At 33.7% G+C, this 23,222-nt stretch overlaps 1 protein-coding gene across 1 annotated transcript in view; it reads left to right on the top strand.

Annotated features, from left to right (window-relative positions):
* Positions 1 to 4,529: 4,529 nt before the first annotated feature.
* Positions 4,530 to 23,222, top strand: part of LOC136031277 (acidic leucine-rich nuclear phosphoprotein 32 family member A-like) — a 36,553-nt gene continuing 17,860 nt past the window's right edge. Inside the window, exons 1-5 of the mRNA XM_065710719.1 lie at positions 4,530 to 4,685; positions 11,715 to 11,858; positions 13,886 to 14,005; positions 17,028 to 17,140; positions 19,527 to 19,609. Of these exons, the coding sequence (XP_065566791.1) occupies positions 4,590 to 4,685; positions 11,715 to 11,858; positions 13,886 to 14,005; positions 17,028 to 17,140; positions 19,527 to 19,609 (556 nt within the window). The 5' untranslated portion in view covers positions 4,530 to 4,589. The remainder of the gene's footprint in view (positions 4,686 to 11,714; positions 11,859 to 13,885; positions 14,006 to 17,027; positions 17,141 to 19,526; positions 19,610 to 23,222) is intronic.

A 23,222-nucleotide genomic window follows, 5' to 3' on the forward strand; every position in this document is an offset into this window, starting at 1 on the left:
GATCTCCCCTCATATGAATTTCTTTGGTTAGGTGGACCACCTTATAAAAAAACAAAAAAAAAAGATTAGGCAAGATTATAATCTTATAAGATTATTGATTATAAGATGATAGTGTTCCATACCAACTTACTACAATTATAGACTTAAGCTATAAAGAAAGCTAAGTTAGCTGGCTGGAATAGTAAATTCTCGCGGAAATATAAAATAATAGAAAATATACGGATGGGAATCGTAGTGATTGACACGGAAGAAAAGTGTATAATGTTCTCTATAATATCTTATAAATTAATACGATTTTTTATGCCTTTTTATATATTAATTTCAATGAAATGGATTCCAAAAAAAAATCCAAGAAAAGTAAAGGATGGTTTTGAAACAGAGAATAAGCCATATAATAAGTTAAACTTCAAACGAGTATTATTATGAATAAACAAATTAAATTTAAAAAAAGGAAGTAAATGAATAATCAAGTCAACCTTAGAACGAACAGAAGTTACCATAAAAAGAGCCATACAAATAAAATCTGAAAAATGAAAATTTGATGAGCCAAACTTAAAAACAAGTAGAAACTACTGTGACTGAATGAATAAGCACTAAAACAAACAGAAATTAAACTGAATAATGAAGTCAAGCTTAAAATGAAGAGAGCTCTCCACACGAAAAAGTAGGACGTCCACCCCTTAATCCCTGTGACGGCCTAAGTGCTATCTGCACTTTATTAAACACGGAATCCATTTTAAACAATTTTTCTTTTGTCCTTAATGGATTGAAAAATCAAAATTTGATCAAACTTTCAGGAATTCCTTTTTATATATCATCATATTTGAAAGAGTGAATTTAGTTCCTTTAGGCCAGTATGAAGTGATTTTTATCAGTATATTCTTATTTCAAATACATTTCTTCCTCCAAATGTATAGCAAATACATTAGGGAATCATTTATGATTAGTGAACTCAAAATATTGCTTTTATAAGACCAACAAATTGCTTCACAAGTTACAAATTTTCTTTTTATAAGTTTTTTTTTTTCAGTATCAGTTTTCAATATCGCAAAATATTGCCAACAAGTTGCTTCACATGTTACCAATATTCGTTTCAAAGCTTTAATTTAGGAATGAACTTCTTATATTTTGAAATTAAATGGACTCCACAGAAAAGCTTGACCATAAAAATGGCCTATAAAAACAGTAGAAATAAGTTGAAAGTCAGTGAAAGAGTATACTTATTCCAAAAATGAAACCCTTGGATAGTATATATTTTAAAAAACTAAAATTTAAATCCGACTATAGTCATTAGGTGTTCTAAGGAGGTGGTAGTCTTTCGTCTATTTAGGGCAATTTCTATTTCTTTCAAGTTTGAATTAATCATTATGTTGCAAGAGCAACACTTTGGTTTTGTCGTGTTTTTTTTTTTCCTAGCACCCCGATTTCAGCTTGTTCCTAGAAAGTGGTAAGGGTCTAACCTCTGCGGTTTTTGTGGAAAGTGTGGACCTTTGGCCGGATTGATGAATACGACTTTGCATTTTGGAAAGCTTCGTAGAACTCTTGCCTGAGGCCAAAAATCTATTGTTTCTACCCATTTCTGTTCGTGATTTCAGCTGAGTTTATCATTTGGTTTTTTACACTTAGGATTGCGGTAGAGAAATGGTATGAGATGTGCCTCTTAAACTTTAGAAGTTCTCTCATAGCTAAGGAAATTAGCCTTTATCCTTTGCTCCTTTCTTTATGATGACGTTAGAAACTTGGCCTACGGGTAAAAAAGTCAACTTTTGAACTAAGACAGATAGATTTTTTTTTCGAAGGCAATCGATAGCTCTTGATGCGCTGATCAAAGTATATGTCATCTTTTTTTTGGTAGAAAAAGTACTTCATAAGATATACCAGTTTGAAAGTTTAAAGGGGTTGACAACTTCAGTAGTAAGGTAGTAAGTAGTAAGTACACACTGAGATCAAAAAAAAATTTTAAGGCGACTAGAAATAATAATGCTAATGTATTAACTTTAAGATTCGTATAATTTTTTTAAGATGTGCATTTGCATAGTGCTTGACTAACGCTACTGACAAAAATACTGATCAAATGGCTTTGATGACGCTAGGCTGTTTACCTTTTGGAAACGGTATAGAATATCCTATAGTATTTGTTTTAATCCTTTGTTACGAGTTTTGCAATTGGAGTATAATTTGTCATAGCAGGGTAAGACAAAGGTTAAAAAAAAATGGGAATATGAATTTAGTGCCAACTGTGGAAAGAATGCATTACGACGAAAGTGTACAGAAATACTGGCTGGGACTAAGAAGTACAAGAAGTTACTTCTCGTGGACTTGGTCTGGCACCGACATCTGTAGCAAATTATACCAGTTCCCCTCTTGCGATTAAAAACGTGTCCACTAGGTGTGAATCAGAGGATTTTCTTGTCTGAAGTACTTTTTAGGAGCCATTTTTATAGTGCAATTTCAATAAGATGAAATAAATTTCCAAGTCAGAACCAAGCTAATTCAAAATGAACGAAACTCCTTGCTTCAAACAAGCAAGTAAATTAGGTTCTCCAACCTTTATCTTACTCTGCTATGATAATTTCATAAATGAAAAATAACATAAAAAAGAATTGAAAGAAATAAAAAATATAAAATTAATACTGTCGACTATTTTTGGAATTTAGGTAGAAAATTTCCAAAGTTTTTCCTTTCTTCGTTCTTTTTATTTCTTACTTTCCATTTTGCTACTCAATCTTAAGTGTGGGTTGAGTTTTCCGTTGCCTCATCGTCTATGGGGGGGGGGAGATTTACCAGGGAAGAATCAGCTGGACACCAGCTTAGATATTTAGTATTCTTTGTTGGTTTTATCAATGCTTTTAACTCGCACACTTGGCATGCTGAACGGTTATATTTTGTGATGAACGCCAAATTTTTCCAACGCAAAATTTCCAAGTCAGCTTGAATAACTTATTCTCAAGTAGTCATGAATAAAAACTGAAAACAACTTATGTGAAAAACTCGTACTTTATACGGTAAAGTTTTTCAAATATAGTAAAATTTTCGTGGCTTGACCTGAAGATTGGATAGGAGTAAATTTGAGGGCTCTGTCTGCGACAAAGATCGTTTTCATCGTCTGATTTGTCATTCCAGTTAAAATTTTTGAGAACTTGTATAGTATGTATCCGTACCATGTCTCCAAAATTACTCTACAAAATTGTCATATTCTTAGCCTGATGAGTTCAGGCTTTGTTTTCCTGTCTATGTGCACACAACATCACACAGCAAATTCGATTTCATGTTTAATTACACATGCAGTATTGATACTGCTAAAAAAAAGTATTCCTAGAAAGTATGTGCTTTTTCAAGGACCTTTTTTCAACATCTTTCTGGGCTGGTATTCTTTTTTGCAAATTTTCATTATATTACTCAACATTACTGAGGAGAATGGCAATGCTGATGCTTGAGTCAAACGAATTGAACATGCGTAAAAGTGCAAAGCGCCTATGTAAGCGGAACTCTGCTCTGTTGGCAACAATATATGTTTATATAGCATACCAACCATTAAGTCACACCTGTGGTCTTTCAGCCAATTATATTTGGATGTTTAAGTTGTTTTGAAAGATTTTCCCGAGGATTTCTTTTTGCTTTAGTGATATAATGTTGAAATCGTATAAAATATAAATCTATAAACCTATTACAATGAAGGCATGTAATTTACTATCTACTACTTGATCTAATTTTCTGCCAAGAGCACTATGACCTAATTTTACACCGGAGTTTGTTAAAACTACACCTGAAACCGCGCCTTCTTCATTTTTGACTTCGTAAAGTTTTCTCGGAATATCTTTTTCTCCTTCACTTTTAAAACGAAATGTAAAGATATTCTGCGTTGTTTGGAGTCTGAAAGGATAATTCCAACTGCTTTTCTAAGTAAGTCCTACCTTATGCATTATAAGCTCATGCAGTTTTATAGAATTCTACTTATCATCAATGTGATTTGTTGGATCTCATTTATTCAATCAAAACTAAAGCTGGGCTTTGGTAATGGGCACGCTACTGATTTATAGGTATTCTAGGGCTTCAAGTCTAATGTTTTCTTCAGTTTTTGACATTAATGAATCCGAAACGAAGGTATCTAAGGTAAATTCTATTTTTTGAATTCTAATTCAGATTCTTATTTTCTTCGAGCACACTGATCAAGCTTTACTTAAAAATCATTTTTCAGATCTTTTATCATGGATACAAAAGAACTAATGTAAATTAAGTTAAATTAAGTTAAAGTGTTTTAACTTATTTCCTGATCAGCAAAATAAGGAGGATGAAATACTAAGAGTTTCAGTGATCAATTAGTCTATGCCACATGAAGACAGCACTGCCACGTTTAGATGCACCTCATTTGCATGTTTATTTTGAAATAATTTCGATAATTTTACCACAGAAGTCAAGTGAAATCAGAGCTGTCAAGAAACGGTCGAAATAGCAGCGAGGTGAATGGCGAAATGGAACGAATACAGAACCTTTTCGCCAATATCTTTTAGCGTACTTTTTAAATTTGAAGTTCAAGATTTTGCCGGCGTTTGTCGTTCTAATTTGAAGAAAAGAATAATCTCAGGAATATGAGCTTTATTAAGGCGCCAAGCAACAGAGAACTGCCAACTTCACACATGGAGAAACGAATTGAGCTAGAAAAGAGAGGAAAGTCACCAGAAGAGGTAAAAATTTTGTTCAATCGCAACCGCTTTTGTTCTTGATTCTTTCATTTCATATTTATTAAATTATTTTAGCTAAGCTAGTTTATAAAGAATAAGGCTAGGGTGCACTTTGTTCATATGTACACAAATTCCCTCTGAATGAGTCTACTAGTTTAAGATACAAATTTATAAGTAAGGAAAAAGTTTCCATAGCCTAAGGGTGTGTAATAACTTTCAATTTAAGGGAAACTTTATAGCCTATTCTCACAAAAAAGTAGCCTACCATTTGATGTCTCATTTAACAAATCTTCTCTCAAACACATATTTGGTATAAATCATTTTCAGTCACCCCTTTTTCTCTTGTAGCCTATTTAATTTAGGTTTGTTGAACTTATAATAGACCTAGGGTAAGAGAACCAGTACTGGGACACTTAAATCACTCTGCCTATTCTGGGACAGAGTCTTTGGTTGGATTGCAACATGTCCAATACTGGGACAAAAGACAACAGGTTTTTTGGAAGAAACCCAGAAAAATGTAGCCTATAGATTAGGTTTCTACTAATTTAGACTTTGGCTAGGGTAAACATTTAGTGGTTGCTTTGTTATCTTTCCAAATATCATGGTTTTTCTTCTGACAATGAACACCACCCTGCTGATGATCCCAGATATATTCCGTGTTCTTATTTGTTAAAATAAGTAATTGTTTAGTTTTGTCACAAGCTGTCTAAAACACTTAGAAAGGCTAATTCTAGAAGTGCATCCATATCTAGTTGATCCTCATCCTCCATGGGGCAAATTAAAATGGTTAAGGTGGGCAGGGTTTTGAAGCTGAGGGAAAAGTTAGGGTTAAACAATATGAACAAAATTTATATTTTAAATACCAATTCTAGTTATCAAAAGTAATTTCTGTATAATAGGGAGTTGAAAGATAATAAAAAAAACACATATCTATTAATTACCTTAAATTGCAGCTTGGAGCAATCTATGGATTTTTCCTTGTAGAAACTCCAGAGTTGATAACACATGACACATAGTTGAATATGTGCACTTGACTAGTGGCTTGATGCTGCTGATTTGAGTGCTTCCCAGTTATACTTCCATTCTTTTGATGACCATTCATTGTTGAGATGGTTCTTAAAGCTGTTTGTGGTTTGGGCAGCTATGGTATCTGGCAGTAATTTGTTCTAGAGGTTGGCAACAAGGTTAGTCAGAAAATGAGTGCATTGTCACTTTGAGGAGAAATGTCTGGATAACTGATACAAAAGGCTCAGAATTTTAGGAGAATGGGAAAAAATTGTTCTTTTTATGAATCCTAGTGATGAGCTAGCTGATGCTGCTGCCTTTTTTGCATGAGTGCTAAATTTATGAATTAAAACATGGCATTTTGACACATTGGAAGTGAGTAGCCAAGATTATGCCCAAATGCTAAGGAGATCAAGGTCATTCTAAAGTTTGGAAGTATCCTCAAGAATGCTAGCTGGACCAATCACCTTGGAATCATTGGCATATAGCATCATCTTGTTTTAAGCACTAAAGGAGCATTGCTTATGAAAATATTGAATATGGTGGGGTCAATTACACTTCCCTATGGAACCCCTCTGATAACAAGCTGAGAGGATAGGATTGCCATCTGTATCAAATAGTCTTACCTGCTGAACATGATTCCTCAAGAAATCCCAAATCCATTTAAGAATTTTTCCCTCCAAACCAATAGATTCTAGCTTAAGCTCAAGTCTCTTATGACAGACTTTATCAAATGCTTTTGAGAAATCAAGAAGGATCATGTCACAGGGGTTCCCAGGGATGCCTCAGAAACCATGTTGAGAGCCATTGAGAAGATGATTCTGATCAAGATGCTCAATAACTACTTTGTTGACAATATATTCAAGAGGCTTAACAGCAACAGAGTAATACTAATAGGCTGGTGGTTTTCTGCAGAATCTTTCCTTCCATTTTTACTTATGGGAGTAATATGTGCCATTTTCCACTTTGCAGGAAGCTTTGAGGTATCAAGAGATAGTCTGATGAGCTTTGAGAGTGGGTATGCTATTGCTGTTCTTCACTCATGCAAAAGATGGGGTGGAGGCCATCTGGCCCTGCAGATTTATTTACATCCAACAGAGCAAGCTGTTTCAAAACAGACTCCTCATTTAGCTCTAGAGGTGCTATTGGTTGAGTAACAGTATATGAGGGAGAAGTTGGGTAGCAGTTTCTGCTGTGAAAGCTGATGCAAACTGGTTATTTAGGATCTTGGCTTTAATAGCTGGATCTAAAACTGTTTGATCAGGGACAGAGTGCCTATTTCAACATTCAACTGAAGCATACTGCCAAAACAGTTTGGGGTTATTTTTATATTTTCAGTTAACCTTTCTTGACTCTTCTTTAGTTGTTTTATGGAATTGGTGGCCTCATTCTGTGCCTTTTGATACTTCTGATAGTTTGCAGCTGTTTTCTTTTTTTTTAAGTGTTTCCAGGTTTGATTCTTCCTGTTTAGTAGTTTGCTAGTCAGACAACTGAAGGGTAGTGTTTTTGCCTGTTTCCTCCAAAATGTTCTAGTATGAGCTTTTCAAAATCTAGTAAAACAGTTTTGAATTTCTGCCAAGATTCTTCAATGTCTGAAGTGACTATGGTATCCCAATCAAAGTCAGCAAGTCTCCCAGAGATACACTTGTAATCAATAACTTTGTGGTGTTTAGGAAGAGGTTGAGTAGTAGCCAACCACAATTCTGTAAGGATAGCAGCATGATCACTGCTACCAATAGGGACAAGAAATTCATTTTTAGTCCACAAATCTGGATTATTAATAATAACTAGGCCCAGTATGTTAAATGTTTGACTGTCTGATTTCATATAATCATATAATGAAACATACCAAAGTAAGATAAAAAATATAACACTTTATAAACAAATTTGGGCTATATATTTGCATGTTAGGGGGCTGGGGGTAAAGTATAGTGGTTCTGCATGCCTAATGTGTTAGGTACAATTGTTCTATAATTTATGTAGTAAGAATTGCTTTTTAACTTCACACTGTCCACATACTTTACCTCCACCCTTACCTTATGTGTAAATATATAGTCCAAATTATATGTTTTCTATCTATTCTGTCACTTGTCTTTGTCTTGTCTCACACTAAGCTGAAAGAAACTAACAGCAAAAACCTTTCTATAATGTGTCAATGAATAAACAACTTCAGCATTAGTGGGTTTATCATACAATTACCAAAGTGATTATTATATTAAGAACAAGCATAAAAAAGGCAAGTGGTATGTTCACTTTATTTGTCAGTTGGAAGTTTGGACTGCTTCATGATTACCAAGCATTTCCAATGTAGAGTTCTGGCCCTGAGTTCTGCCTCTAAAACCTGCTTTGCAAAAACTTTTCTCAGACTACACATATTCAACCTATGTTAGAACTTGTTAAGGCTTAAGGTAATGTTACAGAACCTTAAAACATGGTTTGATTTTGAATAAAGACAGTTGATTCCTTATTTTGCTGGACAATGTTAATTTAAGGTTAACTTTTAGTCTACTGAAATCCAAAGGATTCACACCATTTCAAGATTCATACATTAGGGAGTTTGAAAATTTACAACTATGACATTTGAAATGTAATTATACAATTTTTATTAACTCTAAAGCAAATATTACAGTGGTCTAGAACTATGGACACTAAAAAAGGTAAAAAATTCCCAAACTTCCTTGAAATTTAAATAAATTTGTTTAAAATGTTCAAATGGGTGTTGCATCCCTGCATTTTACTCAGTATGAACAATACCTATAAGCTTTGAAGTTGCCCATCCTGACATGTTGACAAAAAGGGGTGTTGTAATAACAAACCAGAAGCTGTTAAACCTTGGAGCAGCAAAATAAGTATCTACTCTTTCTTTCCTGAGCAGCACTAGATGCTGCAGCAATAAGCTCCATTTCCCCTGGTCTCAAATTAGAGAATGACATTTTTTAGGGTTAGAGCAGTGCCACTTTTGAATAAGTTGATAGAAAAGACTGTTCAAGCAGCCATTATAGACTCAGTCAAACTGGCATCAACAAAAATTATGTTTTTAAACATAATGACATTTGAATGTTTTTTTAGTAATTCCTTGATCTTTTTATCAAGGTTTGTATATAATTTAAAAACTTTTTATCATTGTGATCATTTATTGTAACAAAAAAGAAAAGAACATATCTACATTTGTTTTGTTTAGGCCTGTTGGGTTAGTTTTAACAGATGAGTTAAAATTATGTGTAAACTGTAAACTTACTACAGAAAACCTGTCATTTTTGAGAGTTTTTCTTTGTATCAGTGAAGAAGGTTTGCACAAATTCTAGCTTCAACTTGGTATTTTCCTGGTGAATTTCCAGAGAAATCAGCTAATTGAATTCCCTGACTTCTTCTCCTGTGTTTAAAAGTTGTTTTTTCTACATTTAACACTAGTACCTTTTGATTAGGATACAACACCAAATGGAAATTCACCATAATTTCTAAAATCTGCTCTAACCTAGTCTTTTGAAAATTTGTACAATAATTAAGGAATATTTATGCATCTGATTTTAAATCTCTGGTATATTAAAAAAAAAGACTAGAACTTAGTATTTCACAAGCTAAGTGCAATTAAAGTTGTAAAATACAATTTTTCCTAATTGAGAATAAGAATACAATAAGATTTCCAAAATAATGGCCATATTTCAATTGTTCAGTGGGAAATATGAGTCACAAATGTTTCTACATGAAGAGCATACATGATCAGATCTCTTTTCTCAGTTTTTGGTATTAATGGTATTTATGTTTCAGAAACAAAAATTGTTAATGCTGCATAATTTTGTGTTTCAGCCAACTGTAATATCATTTGAAAAAATTATCATAAGCAAAAACTTGTTATATCCTATAGATAGAATTTTCTGCATATTATAAATTAAGAATTCTGTAGTTTGAGAATTTTTTTTGTCAATTCTGCATTTGTCTAAGATTCAGAAATGCTAGGCAAACAGTCCAACTGTAATTACCTTCATCTTTATTAAGCTCACTTATAGGACAGAAGAAGAAAAGAAAATCCTATTCAATGTTCTTTCCAAATATAATATTGCTGCTTCTATAGTGGGGCTAGATGTAGCACTAAGCTATGTATAAAAGTTTGCTGTTTTCTTCTTTTTTTGCTTTATTTGGCAATATGTACCAACTATTGATGAAGTATTAATGAAAAGAAAATAATGATGAATCCAAAAAATCAGTCAACTTGTGTATATAGCCTAGGCCCTATAGGGGGGAGACTTGGATGCATTTGGGACAGTAGTGAATATTGTATTTGTAAAGAGCATTGAATAGAGAATCTAAATATTACACATCCTTTTGTCTTATAATTAACCATAACTAGCAATTGCATCTTAGCCCCCCTCCCCCTCTCCACCCAATGTAGCCTAATGTAACCCAAGGCTTGCTGTTTTATTTGTATTTTTTTAAATTTGTATTATGTTTTGTAATGACCAACTGTTAGTGAAAATAAGTGCAAAAAATAATTAAAGCCAACAGAATGAGCGAAGTTTTTTATTTAGTCTAGTGCTACATTTGCCCTTATTATGAGGTTGGGATGTAGTTGTTGTGGTAGGAGTAATTATAGTTGAACAACATTGAATGGGGAAACTTCTCTTTAGGTATTAAATACTGCAGTTGAATATTCAAAGTTTACTTATCCAGGAAGCCCAATTACTTGTCCTTAGTATTTCATTAGATATAAAAAATTACATATGAGATTAGGAGAATTACTGTTTTATGCAGTTTAGATTAGTTGTCAAATAAGTCACAACTGCTAAACCTAGAAATGCAGTATAAGTAATGATAACGGACATAATATTTAAACTAAAAATTCAAACTTTTCAAAAAATGGAAACAACCTATGGAATTATATGCATAGAACAAAAAGGGACAGTAATTGTGAAATATGGCACACCTTCAGGGATATCTAAATAAGCTATGTTTACACTAGAATACAGGATTAGTATTGTTATTCACCTACTTGTCTATAGTGTTTCAGTTGACAAGTTGCCTCATAGGTATTGTTGTTGTCTTTTTCCAGTTTGTTGTTATCCAGGGAAGCTAATGTTGATCAGATAAGTCAGGTAAAGTATGCTCAAATGCACCAATCCTGTTTATTTCAGATGAGGTCATGTATAAGACTGCTATGTTAACAAATCAAACCCCTATTTAACTTCAAAGTACTTAAACTATGGATACAAATATGACTGTGTAGTGTGGCTAAAATTTACTTTTATCAGTATTAATATTAACTTGTATAGCATTGATATGGTAAAGTAGGTGCTACATCAGTTGTCAAATTTAAACAGGGGTGAAAAACGTTAGAGATAAAGTTACTTTTGATTAAATTTTAGAAGCATTGCCTGGGACAACTGTCCTGGTTGATGGTGAGCTAAATCTTCATATTCATGCCCAAGGGACTGCTACAGAGACCAATCAGACACGTGGGCTAATTAAATGAATGTTCATGAGCAGACATCCAACTGTCATGACCAAGTTTTCTGAAAATATGGTTTAACCAAGGCTAGAGTTTGGGATGTTTATTGCATGCCTAATCAACAACACTGACAAAGCAGCCAATGAATCAGTACAGAGAATGTCAACAAAATGCATTAAACACTTATGTGATGTCATATATTCATCCCTTCTTCAGAAGCTCAAACTACCATCCCTAACTTAGCATTGCAAACAAGGCAATGTAAAACCAGTGTACCAGTCTCTGAATCTTGAAGGCACCATTACTGGCCTTGCTTGACTTACAGCTGAATTAAAACAGGACTGTACCAGCTTGGTAGAAAGTGGACATTAGGACATCCAAAGACTCCAACAACTGATAACAATGTTGTTTGTGTTCACAAGATGATGCTAGATGACCATCAGATCAAGGTGAGAGAGATCATCTTTTCTTTTTTTTCTATTTTTTCATTGCGTGTTCTTCTTCGCTAGTGACTTAATTGTTTATTGTTGTCTGAGTATTTCGGTTTTCAAGTAAGCTATTTACCACTTGTTAATACTTTCTAGGTGAATGAACTAAACCTGGACAACTGTAAAAGTACAATGATTGTTGGGCTCACAGACGAATTTGTCAATCTTGTCAATCTGAGTCTTATTAATGTTGGGCTAACAACACTGAAAGGATTTCCAAAACTGCCAAATTTGAAAAAAGTAAGTCATTTTGGTTGTTCTTCATTTTTGTTTGAATTACTAAATTCAAATCTTTACACAACCAAACCTTTAAAGGGATAGAGGTACTCTTTTTATGGGAGGAGAGGTTTTACTTGAAATGGAAGTATTTTTTATAACCAAATGTTATGATACTCCTTGGAGACTTTCTCTCTCTTCTACACATATTACATTAGTAGTGACCTCAGGAAAATGTGGGATATCATTACGTTTATCATGCGTAAACTCTTGATTGTCTGCAGATGAATTATCTGCATTGTAGATTATATGTGGAAAATTATGTTCATTCACAGTTACAATACTGTGTACAATATAGTCTATTTTGGTTACAATAACCTGATAATGCAATGTCTAAGAGAATGAAAATGTTGATGATGATAATGTTAATAATGAAACTAATGTAAAGATTTCATCTGAATAACGTTTGTTAAAACCATTTTTATGTTGATCATCTTCTTAATTTGGATTACCCACGGAATTTTCTCTTCTGCAGTTGCAGCTGCATCATGTATATTATTTTCTAATGAAAGATTTACTTCTGTAATTATTTTATGTTGTAAATTATTTCTTATTGTTTGTTTTATGGTGGAATTTTTGTTTTTCGACACCTATTTTTTTCCTTATTTAATTTAAATTTTCCGTGGCAACCAGAAACTCTTTTACCTGACAAGTATTTGAGATGGAGATTTCAATAAATTATTTTTTTTTAGCCAAGTTCTATATCTACCAGTACTCAAATCTTTGTTCTCCTCTGCATTGTACCCAAGATGTAGTCGAGGAAGAGATCATGATTTTTCATCTCTCCTTCAAACAGTAAAAAGTGTAAACCCTATATTTTGACTACCTTGTCTTTTTTCATTGCTCATTTTGTTGCAAAAAGAAAAGAGTAAAAGTTTAAAGAAATTGGTATTGAAAGCCTAGAGAATTGTCACGCTTGATAGATAATACAGCCTGAAAAATAAAATAAAAGTCATTACCAATAAAAAATAATCCCAAATTTCAAAGGCTATAAAGCGTGAAGGTATCAATCTTTTAGGCGTCTTCTTTGGGATATTAAATTTTTATTTTGTGTTTAATATTTCTTGGGGAAAAGTCAATGTCAATCCCAGCCCTTAAGATTAAAAAAAAAAATCCTTTTATGTATCTTCACTAAAAAAAAAATCCTTGTCTTACCTCCTCCCCGCTCCCTCTATATTTTTTGTGAATTTGTGCTACTGCTGCTAATATATTATATTTTCTTTGGAGTGTGTTTTTTTAGCCACATCTGGGAAAATGAATCAAAATGCTATGCATATTGGGTGGTATTAGCTTTGGAATTAAGTTTTATAAGTATATTTGTTGTTGTAAGTGCCTAAATTCTTTAATTTTCAGGTTAAATTGCCTAAATCATTCTTTAAGGAGGAGGGGGTAAAGAGTAAAAAAAATATGTTTGGATCAGCAGATTACTAAAGCCCCAGTTCCACTTCTAAGAAACTATGAACCTATTAATTTTTGGTTCTCTACACTCAATCCTTCTGTAAGTTGCCTAAAACTAGCTTTAATATTATCACTCAATTGATGGAAAAAAAAAAAAAAATCAGTAGGATCATCTATGTAGATCAGCAGAAGTCTTGATAAAGTCTCGAGGAAAACATCTTACTAATCTGGTTAGAGAAGATGTGAGTTTTATGGAAACAAAAAGAAAAAATGTAAAATTGCTAACCTACAAGCTATAGTTTACTGCTTTTAATTTCTTTTAGGAGAAGCTAGTTCTATGCTTACCTTTTTTTTAACCTTTGGAGTAAATCTTTTAGTAGTCTGGTGACCAAAACAGCAGACCAGGAGTTCAATGAAGATGAAAGTAACCCTGAGAGTTTTATTATCTTATTTTTTACAAGTTTGTTGTTTGCTGCCTTATAATATCTCTTAATATTCTAGAAACTATTAATTGTTAGCTCTAGCTACTTACTTTTTACCTTTATTATATGATTTTTCTTCTTATTTCTCTAATCGAATTTGATATGTTTCAGTTGGAATTGAGTGACAATCGTATTTCTGGACAACTTAATCTTCTTTCTGGTTCTCCTGATTTGACACACTTGAATTTGAGTGCCAATAAAATTAAAGACATGGCTACACTTGAACCACTGGTAAGTTTTTATATGGACATTTTATGCAAGTATATTATATTAAGATTTTGTTTTATATAAACTGTAAGTGTAACATCATGAAAAAAAAGACATTTGCGTAATTGGCAGAATAGAAAGGGCATATATGAGGACTGAAGGACTGAGCAAGCAGAGGGAGGCTTAGAAAATATGGAAAACTAAAATAGCAAATTGCACAAAATTATGGCTGCTGAATCTGTAGTCACCAATTACGTAACAAGATTATATAAAGTAGAATTTTGAAAGAAAATCTAAGTCTGGTGCATTTATATTTTATTTTCGTGTTTTCATTTATCCTTATTTTTATTTTTTATTGATAACCTGTAAATTGTCATAGGGTAGACCACAGTAAAAACAGGCTTGACTAGAGCCTGGAAAGTGAGCAGGATCTTTTTGGAGTGGGGTAATCAATAGCACAAAAAAAAATTAATTTTATTGTTTGAAACGGAGTGCCTAGAAATCTGAAAAAAAATCAAGGAGGTGAGAGGTTCTCTTGTGTTTTGTTGAGAAATGTGGCATTCCAGGAATTAACGTAAAAAAATTAGAATGTCAAAATTTGAATTTTTGTACAGAATTTTGCAACTTTGTTGCCAATAATAGCTTGATATTTACTGTCTTGCCCTAAACTCTGTCAGTAACTTTGGATTCTGTCTGACACTTTTTATAGGCTAGTATCAATAACCAATGAGTGTTTTGACTCTTTTGAGTATTATCGTATATAAACTTTAAGCTTAATTTTTCATTTGTTGTAAAGGGTTGGAGGACAAATAAGAACTATATTGTAGGTTTTTCATTGATCAACAAAGGAAAAAGGGTGTGAGAGGTATTTTTACTGCCAGGATTGCTGCTAGTTACCGAATACTTTCTACATGAAGTAAAAAGAAGTTTAATTAAAAAAATCCTTTTGAAGGGGATTTCAGCTTTGCTATGATACGGTGTGTGAAAAAACATTACGTGGTAACTCAGTGGTAAACTGGGTGCAGGAGCCTCTGTAATGCTGGCAATAGACTGGAATGATGGCAGATTCTTTATTTCTTATATTAATTAAATAAAAAAAAAAACTAGTTTTTTTAACTGAAAGTAAGGAGCGACATTAAAACTTAAAACGAACAGAAATTACTCCGTATATGAAATGGGTTGCCCCCTCTGCAATCCCTCGCTCTTTACGCTAAAGCTTTTAATTGTTTTAAAAAGTAGAATTGTGGCAAAGGTAAAAGGACTTTAGCGTAAAGAGCGAAGGATTGCAGAGGGGACAATCCATTTCATATACGGAGTAATTTCTGTTCGTATTAAGTTTTAATTCGCTCCTTACTTTCAGTTAAAAAAAACTAGTTTTTTTTTATTTAATTTCTGAACGTTTTTGAATTAATGCATGTTTGATTTTGGCTCCCGGCACATAAATTATTAAAATGAAATTTGTATATTAATTCTTTTTTTGGCTAGATGGCTTCTCTTAGTTTTGATCAGACGATTTTGAGAAATAAGGGGTGGGGAAGGAGGCCTAGTTGCCCTCCAATTTTTCGGTTACTTAAAAAGGCAACTAGAACTTTTAATTTTTAACGAACGTTTTTATTAGTAAAAAATATACGTAACTTAAGAATTAACTTACGTAACAAACTTTTATATTCTTATATTATTATTATGTATGCGAGGGGGTTTGTACCCTCGTTAATACCTTGCTCTTTACACTAAATCTTAAGTTTTGTCCCAATTCTTTAAGAATGACCCCTGAATCAGAAAGGCCGTAGAATAAATAGTTGGAATTGCTAAAAATGCTTTAGCATAAAGAGCGAGGTATTTATCTCCTCCTAAATATCTAGGTCTTTATGCTAAAGTATTTTTAGAACCCCTCATATGCGTAATAATCTCTTTTCGTTTTAAGTTTCAGTGCTACTCCTTACTTTCAATTGAAAAAACGTTTTCATGTTTATTTTTTCATTGTTTTTTTTTATAGTAATGCTAGAAAATTCTGCGCCTTTTTCATTGAATTTTCTTCCCCCGTGACATATTCCTCCAAGTAAAGATCCTCCCACATAACCCCCTCCCCTCAGCCGCACCCCCAAACAAAAAAAAATCCCCCTGAAAACGTCTCTACACTTCCCAATAACCATTACTATATGTAAACCCTGGTCAAAGTTTGTAACTTGCAGCCCCTCCCCCAGGGATTATGGGGGAGTAAGTCATTCCCAAAGACATAGTTATTATGGTTTTCGACTATGCGGAACAAAATGGCTATCCCGAAATTTTGATCCGTTGACTTTGGGAAAAATGAGCGTGGGAGGGGGCCCAGGTGCCCTCCAATTTTTTGGTCCCTTAAAAAGGGCACTAGGACTTTTCATTTCCGTTAGAATGAGCCCTCTTGTGACATTCTAGTACCACTTGGTCGATACGATGACCCATGGAAAAAAAAAACAAATAAACACGCACCCGTGATTTGTCTTGAAATTATTGTTATAGGGTTCTCTGATACGCCAAATGCGATGGTGTGATTTTCGTTAAGATTCTATGACTTTTAGGGGGTGTTTCTCCCTATTTTCCAAAGTAAGGCAAATTTTCTCAGGCTCGTAAGTTTTGATTACAAAGATTAAATTTGATGAAAGTTATATATTTAGAATCAGCATGAAAATTCGATTCTTTTGGTGTATCTTTTAGCATCAAAATTTCCTTTTTTAGAGTTTTGTTTACTATTGAGCCGGGTCGCTCCTTACAACAGTTTGTTACCACGAACTGTTTGATTATTTTTCGAAGAAAGTGAGTGGAGAGGGAGCGTTCCCGTTCTTTTATAAAACCTTATTAAAACATGAGCTGTGTCCCAGAGATAGTATTTGCTTTCTAAATTTTCATGGTGTCTTCAGACTATTCTTTGGGAGATATTTTGTCTACCTATCTACCACTTTGTATTTGTTTTTTGCTTTTGTTTTTTTATTCCTGCATTAGTACGGCATTTGTGTTTTCACAGGTCTTTTACTTTAATTGTGGATTTATAATGTCTTTAAATTTTCAGAGAGAATTCGTCCATTTAAAAAGTTTGGATTTATTCAATAATGAAGTTACGAATACTGAAGGATACAAAGAAAAAGTTTTTGAACTCTTGCCAAATTTGAAATATCTTGATGGGTAAGTTCTTCACATACATATATCTAATACTTAAATTTCTGTAAGTCAGAAATAATCTTAGGTAGCATTCCATGGACATGAAACACAAATGCTCATGCATGATGGGATTCTCTGATTGGACATTACTCTGAAGGATACAACCTAACTGCTGTTTATCTTACTTTGTGAATGGTAAGTATGCGAACTTGTTTATAATTCTTGAAAACGTGTTTCCGTAGTTACGAAGGTTAAGGGGGAATGGATATTTAACCAAAATGAAATTAGGATACCAAACTTACTGAAATAAATTTAATCAAACGTACCAATAAATTTTGATTATAGTTTTGAAGTTTCTTTTCAGCTTACTTTAAACTATGAGATGTAGCTAAGTTATATCAGGAACAAAAAAAAATCGATTATTGGGTTATGAGTAATTTTGATTATCTTTATGATCCCACAAGGTCTGTGTTCTGATCGAGGGTCTTTCAACTTGTCCTCGAACAATTAATTGAAAGAAAGTGTCTTTTCTGCAACTTTTTTTATGATTGTCTTCTTTACATATCCAAATTGTTTAGTATCCTTTTGGCCAGAGAGCATTGGGAGTAACCACTAAAAAAATGTTTAGTTTGTACGATTTGTTATTTTATACTTTGATTGAGCCCTTTAGCATATTGAACTTTTTGGGCTTTTTAAGAGCTGAATATACTTTTACCCAAATGCTGCTATACTTCTTGCAATGTATCTATAATAAGACTTGAAACTGAAGTCGGTACCCGACAGACAAATTAACACTGTCATGTAGTCATTCTCTTTATTCTTAATGCTAGTTTGTTGCAATGCTACAAAAATTTAGTATGATGAACTTTCTGCAATTAAAAACAAATTTTACTTATTTTCTGACTTTATCTTTTCCCTGTCCTATACACATGCCGAGTTTTCACCTCATAAATTACGAGTGTTGCCTAAGTTTTCATCAGGACTCTTCAATATGTTTGATACGCCACGGGAGTTACAAGAATTTCCATTAGGTGCTACTATCCTTCGTCTAGACCCTAAAGAAAGAACGTATTCAGTGGTTTTTTTTTATCGGGTTAGACCCCCCCCCCCCCCCCAAAAAAAAAAAAAAAAAAATACAACATTCAACTCGTAAAAAAAGCAACTAAGATTCATGTAAATAAATTTGTGTTGCATTTTGTTAAGTTTTTGTATCCCCCTCCCCCCTGAAAAAAAATCCTGGATACCCCTTGGCCCTAAAGCAACATGCTTACCCAGATGTTTTCAATGGAATGCTAAAACTATTTTTCGGTGGACAATGTAAGAAGCCTGGTTTTTCCTCCAATAAATCTTCATCGACGCCTTTATAGGATAGTTGCTTGAGCGTCCAAAAATATAAATTGTTTGGTAACCAAGATAGGCAAAAAGACGTGTTCAATCCTAGTGTTCGTCAACAAAAATATTATGAACGCTTTGCCAAGCAACTATGGACTGAAATTTTGAAACGAAACCTTCTCAGAAATGAAGAAGGCCTTTTTATTAGAAAGTAAATTTTTTATTCTGTCCTTGTAATTACTTTATGCTATGAATTCTTTCTGCGCAAAAGAGAGTTTCTTTCCAAAAAGGTACGCTATTTTTGCCCTATATCATAATTCTTGTAATCTATGCTTAATAACGCTTGAATGTCCAGATAGAATTCGGTTGAAGGGCTTTGCCTTCTCTTATGCATACAGAGCTTGAGCAATAACAAATATAATATTAGAACTGACGAAAACAAATAATATGTTATTGTTTGCGTTGCATTGAGTTGGGTTTTTCTATTCCCATTGCTGCCACAGACCAGTTAGTAGTTTAACCTTCCGTAGGGTTTGCATTCATAACTGTATAACTGTTTTATTTGAATCTATTTTTCTTGTAGTTCTTTCTCATTGTTTCATTCTCTATGTAAAAAAAATTCTTATTTAGTTTATGAACAATAATGTTTTTCTGCTCTGATATATTTTTGGCGAATTTTTTTGTAATCCATGTAAACAGATTTTTTGGTTGGAATTCTGTTTTTTTTTTTTTTTTTTTTTTTTTTTTTTTTTTTTTTTTTGTAGTAACGTACAGTTTTATATTCCCGAGAAAGGAAATATACTACTTTAAAGTCAGTTATTTGGTATTAACGTGAGTTTGCTGGCTGCAATTATCACCCTTAAGACTCTGGAGATCAAGAACAGGACTTAGGGTTCCAGAAAAAATGACAGACTTCAATATAAGAATGTCCAGGAAAATTCTGCCAAAAATTGCAATTTTTGCAATGAAACCAAAACTCAAAGCCGGAAAAAAAAAACAAACTCCGAAATAGAATTTCTGTGGACTGTGTCATAGGGAATAGGGTCCCCGCCCTTGTTAATACTTATAATTGTTGTAGGTATGATAAAGATGAGAATGAGATGGTGGAAAGTGACGAAGATGGATTCAATGGCAATGAAGAGGAAGAGGATGAAGATGATGGTAATTGATTTGATGATGCTTTGCTTTTACTTTTCTTCTTTTTTTTGAAGATTTCTTTTTTTAATCGTTTTTATTCTTGTAATTTGTCGAAACTATTTGCAACGGAATGAGTCTCTCCAGCTTAAGAGAAATCGCTTCGTTTTTTTTTTAAATCAAAAGCATGTGCTTTCTAAAATTCTTTTTTACGAAAACAATAAATTCCATTCTTACCAACCAATAAAGCTGGGCCTTTAAACTCGACAAAGTATCCTGGTTAAAGGAAAAGGGATAGGGTCTCATTATATTCTATCGTTTTTTCTTCTTTTTTTCTAAACTAGAGGTGGAACCAGGACTTTTTAGATTTAAATTTTTTTTTAGAGAATTAATGATCATAAATTAAAATTAAACTGTTTATAATTGTAAATCAAATTCCACGAGTTTGAAACTTTAATTGCATTAGCTAACCCCCATCCCCCTACCAAAGAATATCTGGGTTTTGCCCTGTGTCAGATTTTCGGCTTTTCAGCCTAGGACTGAATATTATAAGATCCACCTGGTTTTTAACGTTTTTGTCGTTGTAATCTGAGCTTTTCTGTGTAAACTTGAATTTTTAACAAAATTTGCGATTTTTAAAGATCAGGAATATGGTTTGAGGAAATCGTGCAAAAACCGCGACTCGGGAAAGGTATGGTGAAGTAACAGTTTTGCGCTTCCTTTTAAGGACTCAATTTTTTGCGGACTAACTGAACACGTCTATTGAGGGGCGTGCCTCTTACCCCCTGACACTTCGTATTTCCCTAATAATGAGAAACAAAGTTTGATTACCATCAAGTTTGAAGAAGAGTATTAAAAGCAAGCTATGGCAGCAGCTCTGACTACCACCCCTTGAGTATTTGTAGACCTGTCCAAAAGAACAGCTTTTGGACCTAATGAACCTGGCCCTCAAATGAGAATTTCGTTTTACTATGAATAACTAAGTAAAGCTCAATGGGCTTTAACCACTCTCTCCTTCTTATGGCGGATTTGCTGAAACTCGCGGAAGAGCCAGCAATAAATATATCTAACGGATGGATTTATGAGGACATTAGGCTATACTGGGGTTGGTCGGCAAAGCGATGTGGCTGGGGAAAAATGAAACGTGGAATGTGACATCAGTCAAAAATGAGCTATATATCGATTCTACTAAAATCAGGCATGCCCAATCGATTGGTTTAATCAGTATACACGTATCCCCTTTCGTTTTCGAGATATTCTCAATGTTATAATCCACTTAAAACGCGTCATAACCAAATTTCAACCCGTTTGGCTGACCAAAAACCGCTAAGTGCATGACAATTCCACAACCACGAAGATTGTCGCAGAAGACCTACCATGATATGGGCATAAATGCACGATTAGAGCTCGAGAGAGATATGGAGGTATATTTTCCGAAATAGTTTTTGCTTCTCCTGGACATTTTGGAAAATGTTACTTAACTCCTTTCGTATTTACACAGCCAAGTGTAAATTTGACGGCAAAGCTCCTGAGTTATCCACTAGAATGCGAAACAGTCAACAGTCAAGTTTGTTTTTCACTTGGTTGGCTGTTTTTGTTTATTTCAACCAGTCAACACTTTTATTTTTAAGCTTTTATTTTTGGGACCTCTTAAAGAAAGCGAGGAAACAGGTGAATTGCATAATTTACCTGTTTGAAAGAAAAACAAAATGCTCCTCTTTTTTTCAGAGGGGGGGGAGGTGGAATCTGATCCTAAAGGACCTATCCCTTCTGTACGTAAATTCACGTTCAGGGAGGGGGAGTGATTATGTTCTTAGCAGTATTAGAATGTGGTTTTGGACCGATAGTCCATCGGTCTATTTGAACCTATTTTGGGCTACTATGCTCTCCGATAGTGTCCTTATTCTCTTTGCAATAAATTCATTTATTTGTGATTGGCTTATAAGATCTGTTATTTTGGTAACTAAAAGTTTTGTTACTGTATTCGATAAGTTCAGGTTTTTAGTTTTAACCACACAAGAATAATTGAGACTGGACTGTATAGTCGATTGTACAGCAAATATAATTGTATGTAATAATTCATTGTTTTTTTTCCTTTAATAAGCAAGATTAAAAAAAAAAACAAGCAAAATCATTTCAGTTTGGGTTCCATACTGGAAGGTAGTCCGTCTTGGTCTTTGACAATGTTACTACTGATAGCATTGGAGCTGAACTTAAACAGTTCGATGTATAGTGAAGGGAACTTGCTACACATAAATGACGTAAAAGCGAGCTTAGGAACTTGGAAGATGGGATATTTCGATTACAATTGAGTAAAAAATGATCATGTTTTGAATTCAGGGTAATGCAAAAAAAAAAATTATAAGGCTACTAGGACAAAGGTTTTTTGAGAGTTGTGGTATGGAAAAAGTATTCAAATGAAGGTAAATGTTTTGACGTGAAAGATGGTAGCGTAAAAAAGGATTTTGCGTAAAAAGTAGTAGCGTAAAAATGTTGAAAATATCTTGAGGGATTGTGCATGGCAAGTAAAGGAGGAAGCATCAGAATTTTTGGAAACTATATTGTAGGACCATAGAGACTTGATCAGAGCAGAATTTTTGGAAACTATATTGTAGGACCATAGAGATTTTTTATTTAAAAGGGCTCATTTGGGCTGCTGAATTAAGGGCTACTGAAACGTCTCAAAAACTTTTGAAGGCTCATAATTTAGCTAAGATGAAAGTGAACACTTCATTTGACGTCTTTTTTATGCTCTTTGATAGTTCAATAATCGCTTCTGGGGCTAATTGTATCTTGAATCCTTAAGATGTCCTAAAGGTTTTTATTTTTGCAACCACACAAAGAAATTACCAACACTAGTAAAGGTACCGAAAAATGGTTAATAATACATCATTACTTTATAAATAAGTTGTTCAAAAGTAATATACTCCATAGATACTTATTTATCACAATACAAATTCTCATTCAATATTATCCACTCAAGTATTAACCGATTTTTGTCAATCATAGCAATTAAAGTGTGCGTTTTTTGCTATCGAAACTTTGCCGTCGACCAACAATAGCGCTGAATTTCGCGATGATACACTTTGCCGTCGACTGACAATAGCACTGAATTTCGCGATGATACACTTTGCCGTCGACTGACAATAGCACTGAATTTCGCGATGTGACACTGCCGTCGACTAACAATAGCGCTGAATTTCACGATGAGATACTTTGCCGTCGACTAACAATAGCGCTGAATTTCGCGATGATACACTTTGCCGTCGACTGACAATAGCACTGAATTTCGCGATGTGACACTTTGCCGTCGACTAACAATAGCGCTGAATTTCACGATGAGATACTTTGCCGTCGACTAACAATAGCGCTGAATTTCGCGATGTGACACTTTACCGTTGACTAACAATAGCGCTGAATTTCGTGATTAGACACTTTGCAGTGGACCAACAATAGCGCTGAATTTCACGATGAGATACTTTGCCGTCGACTAACAATAGCGCTGAATTTCCTGATTAGACACTTTGCAGTCGACCAACAATACCGCTGAGTTTTATACAAGGATAGAACTTATGCTAAAGTTCTATTATCAACGGAATTGAACGCTTGCTCATAACCTATAAAACTGAGGACCAAAGGT

This window comes from Artemia franciscana, chromosome 9, assembly GCF_032884065.1.
Source record: "Artemia franciscana chromosome 9, ASM3288406v1, whole genome shotgun sequence".
Lineage (NCBI taxonomy): Eukaryota > Metazoa > Arthropoda > Branchiopoda > Anostraca > Artemiidae > Artemia > Artemia franciscana.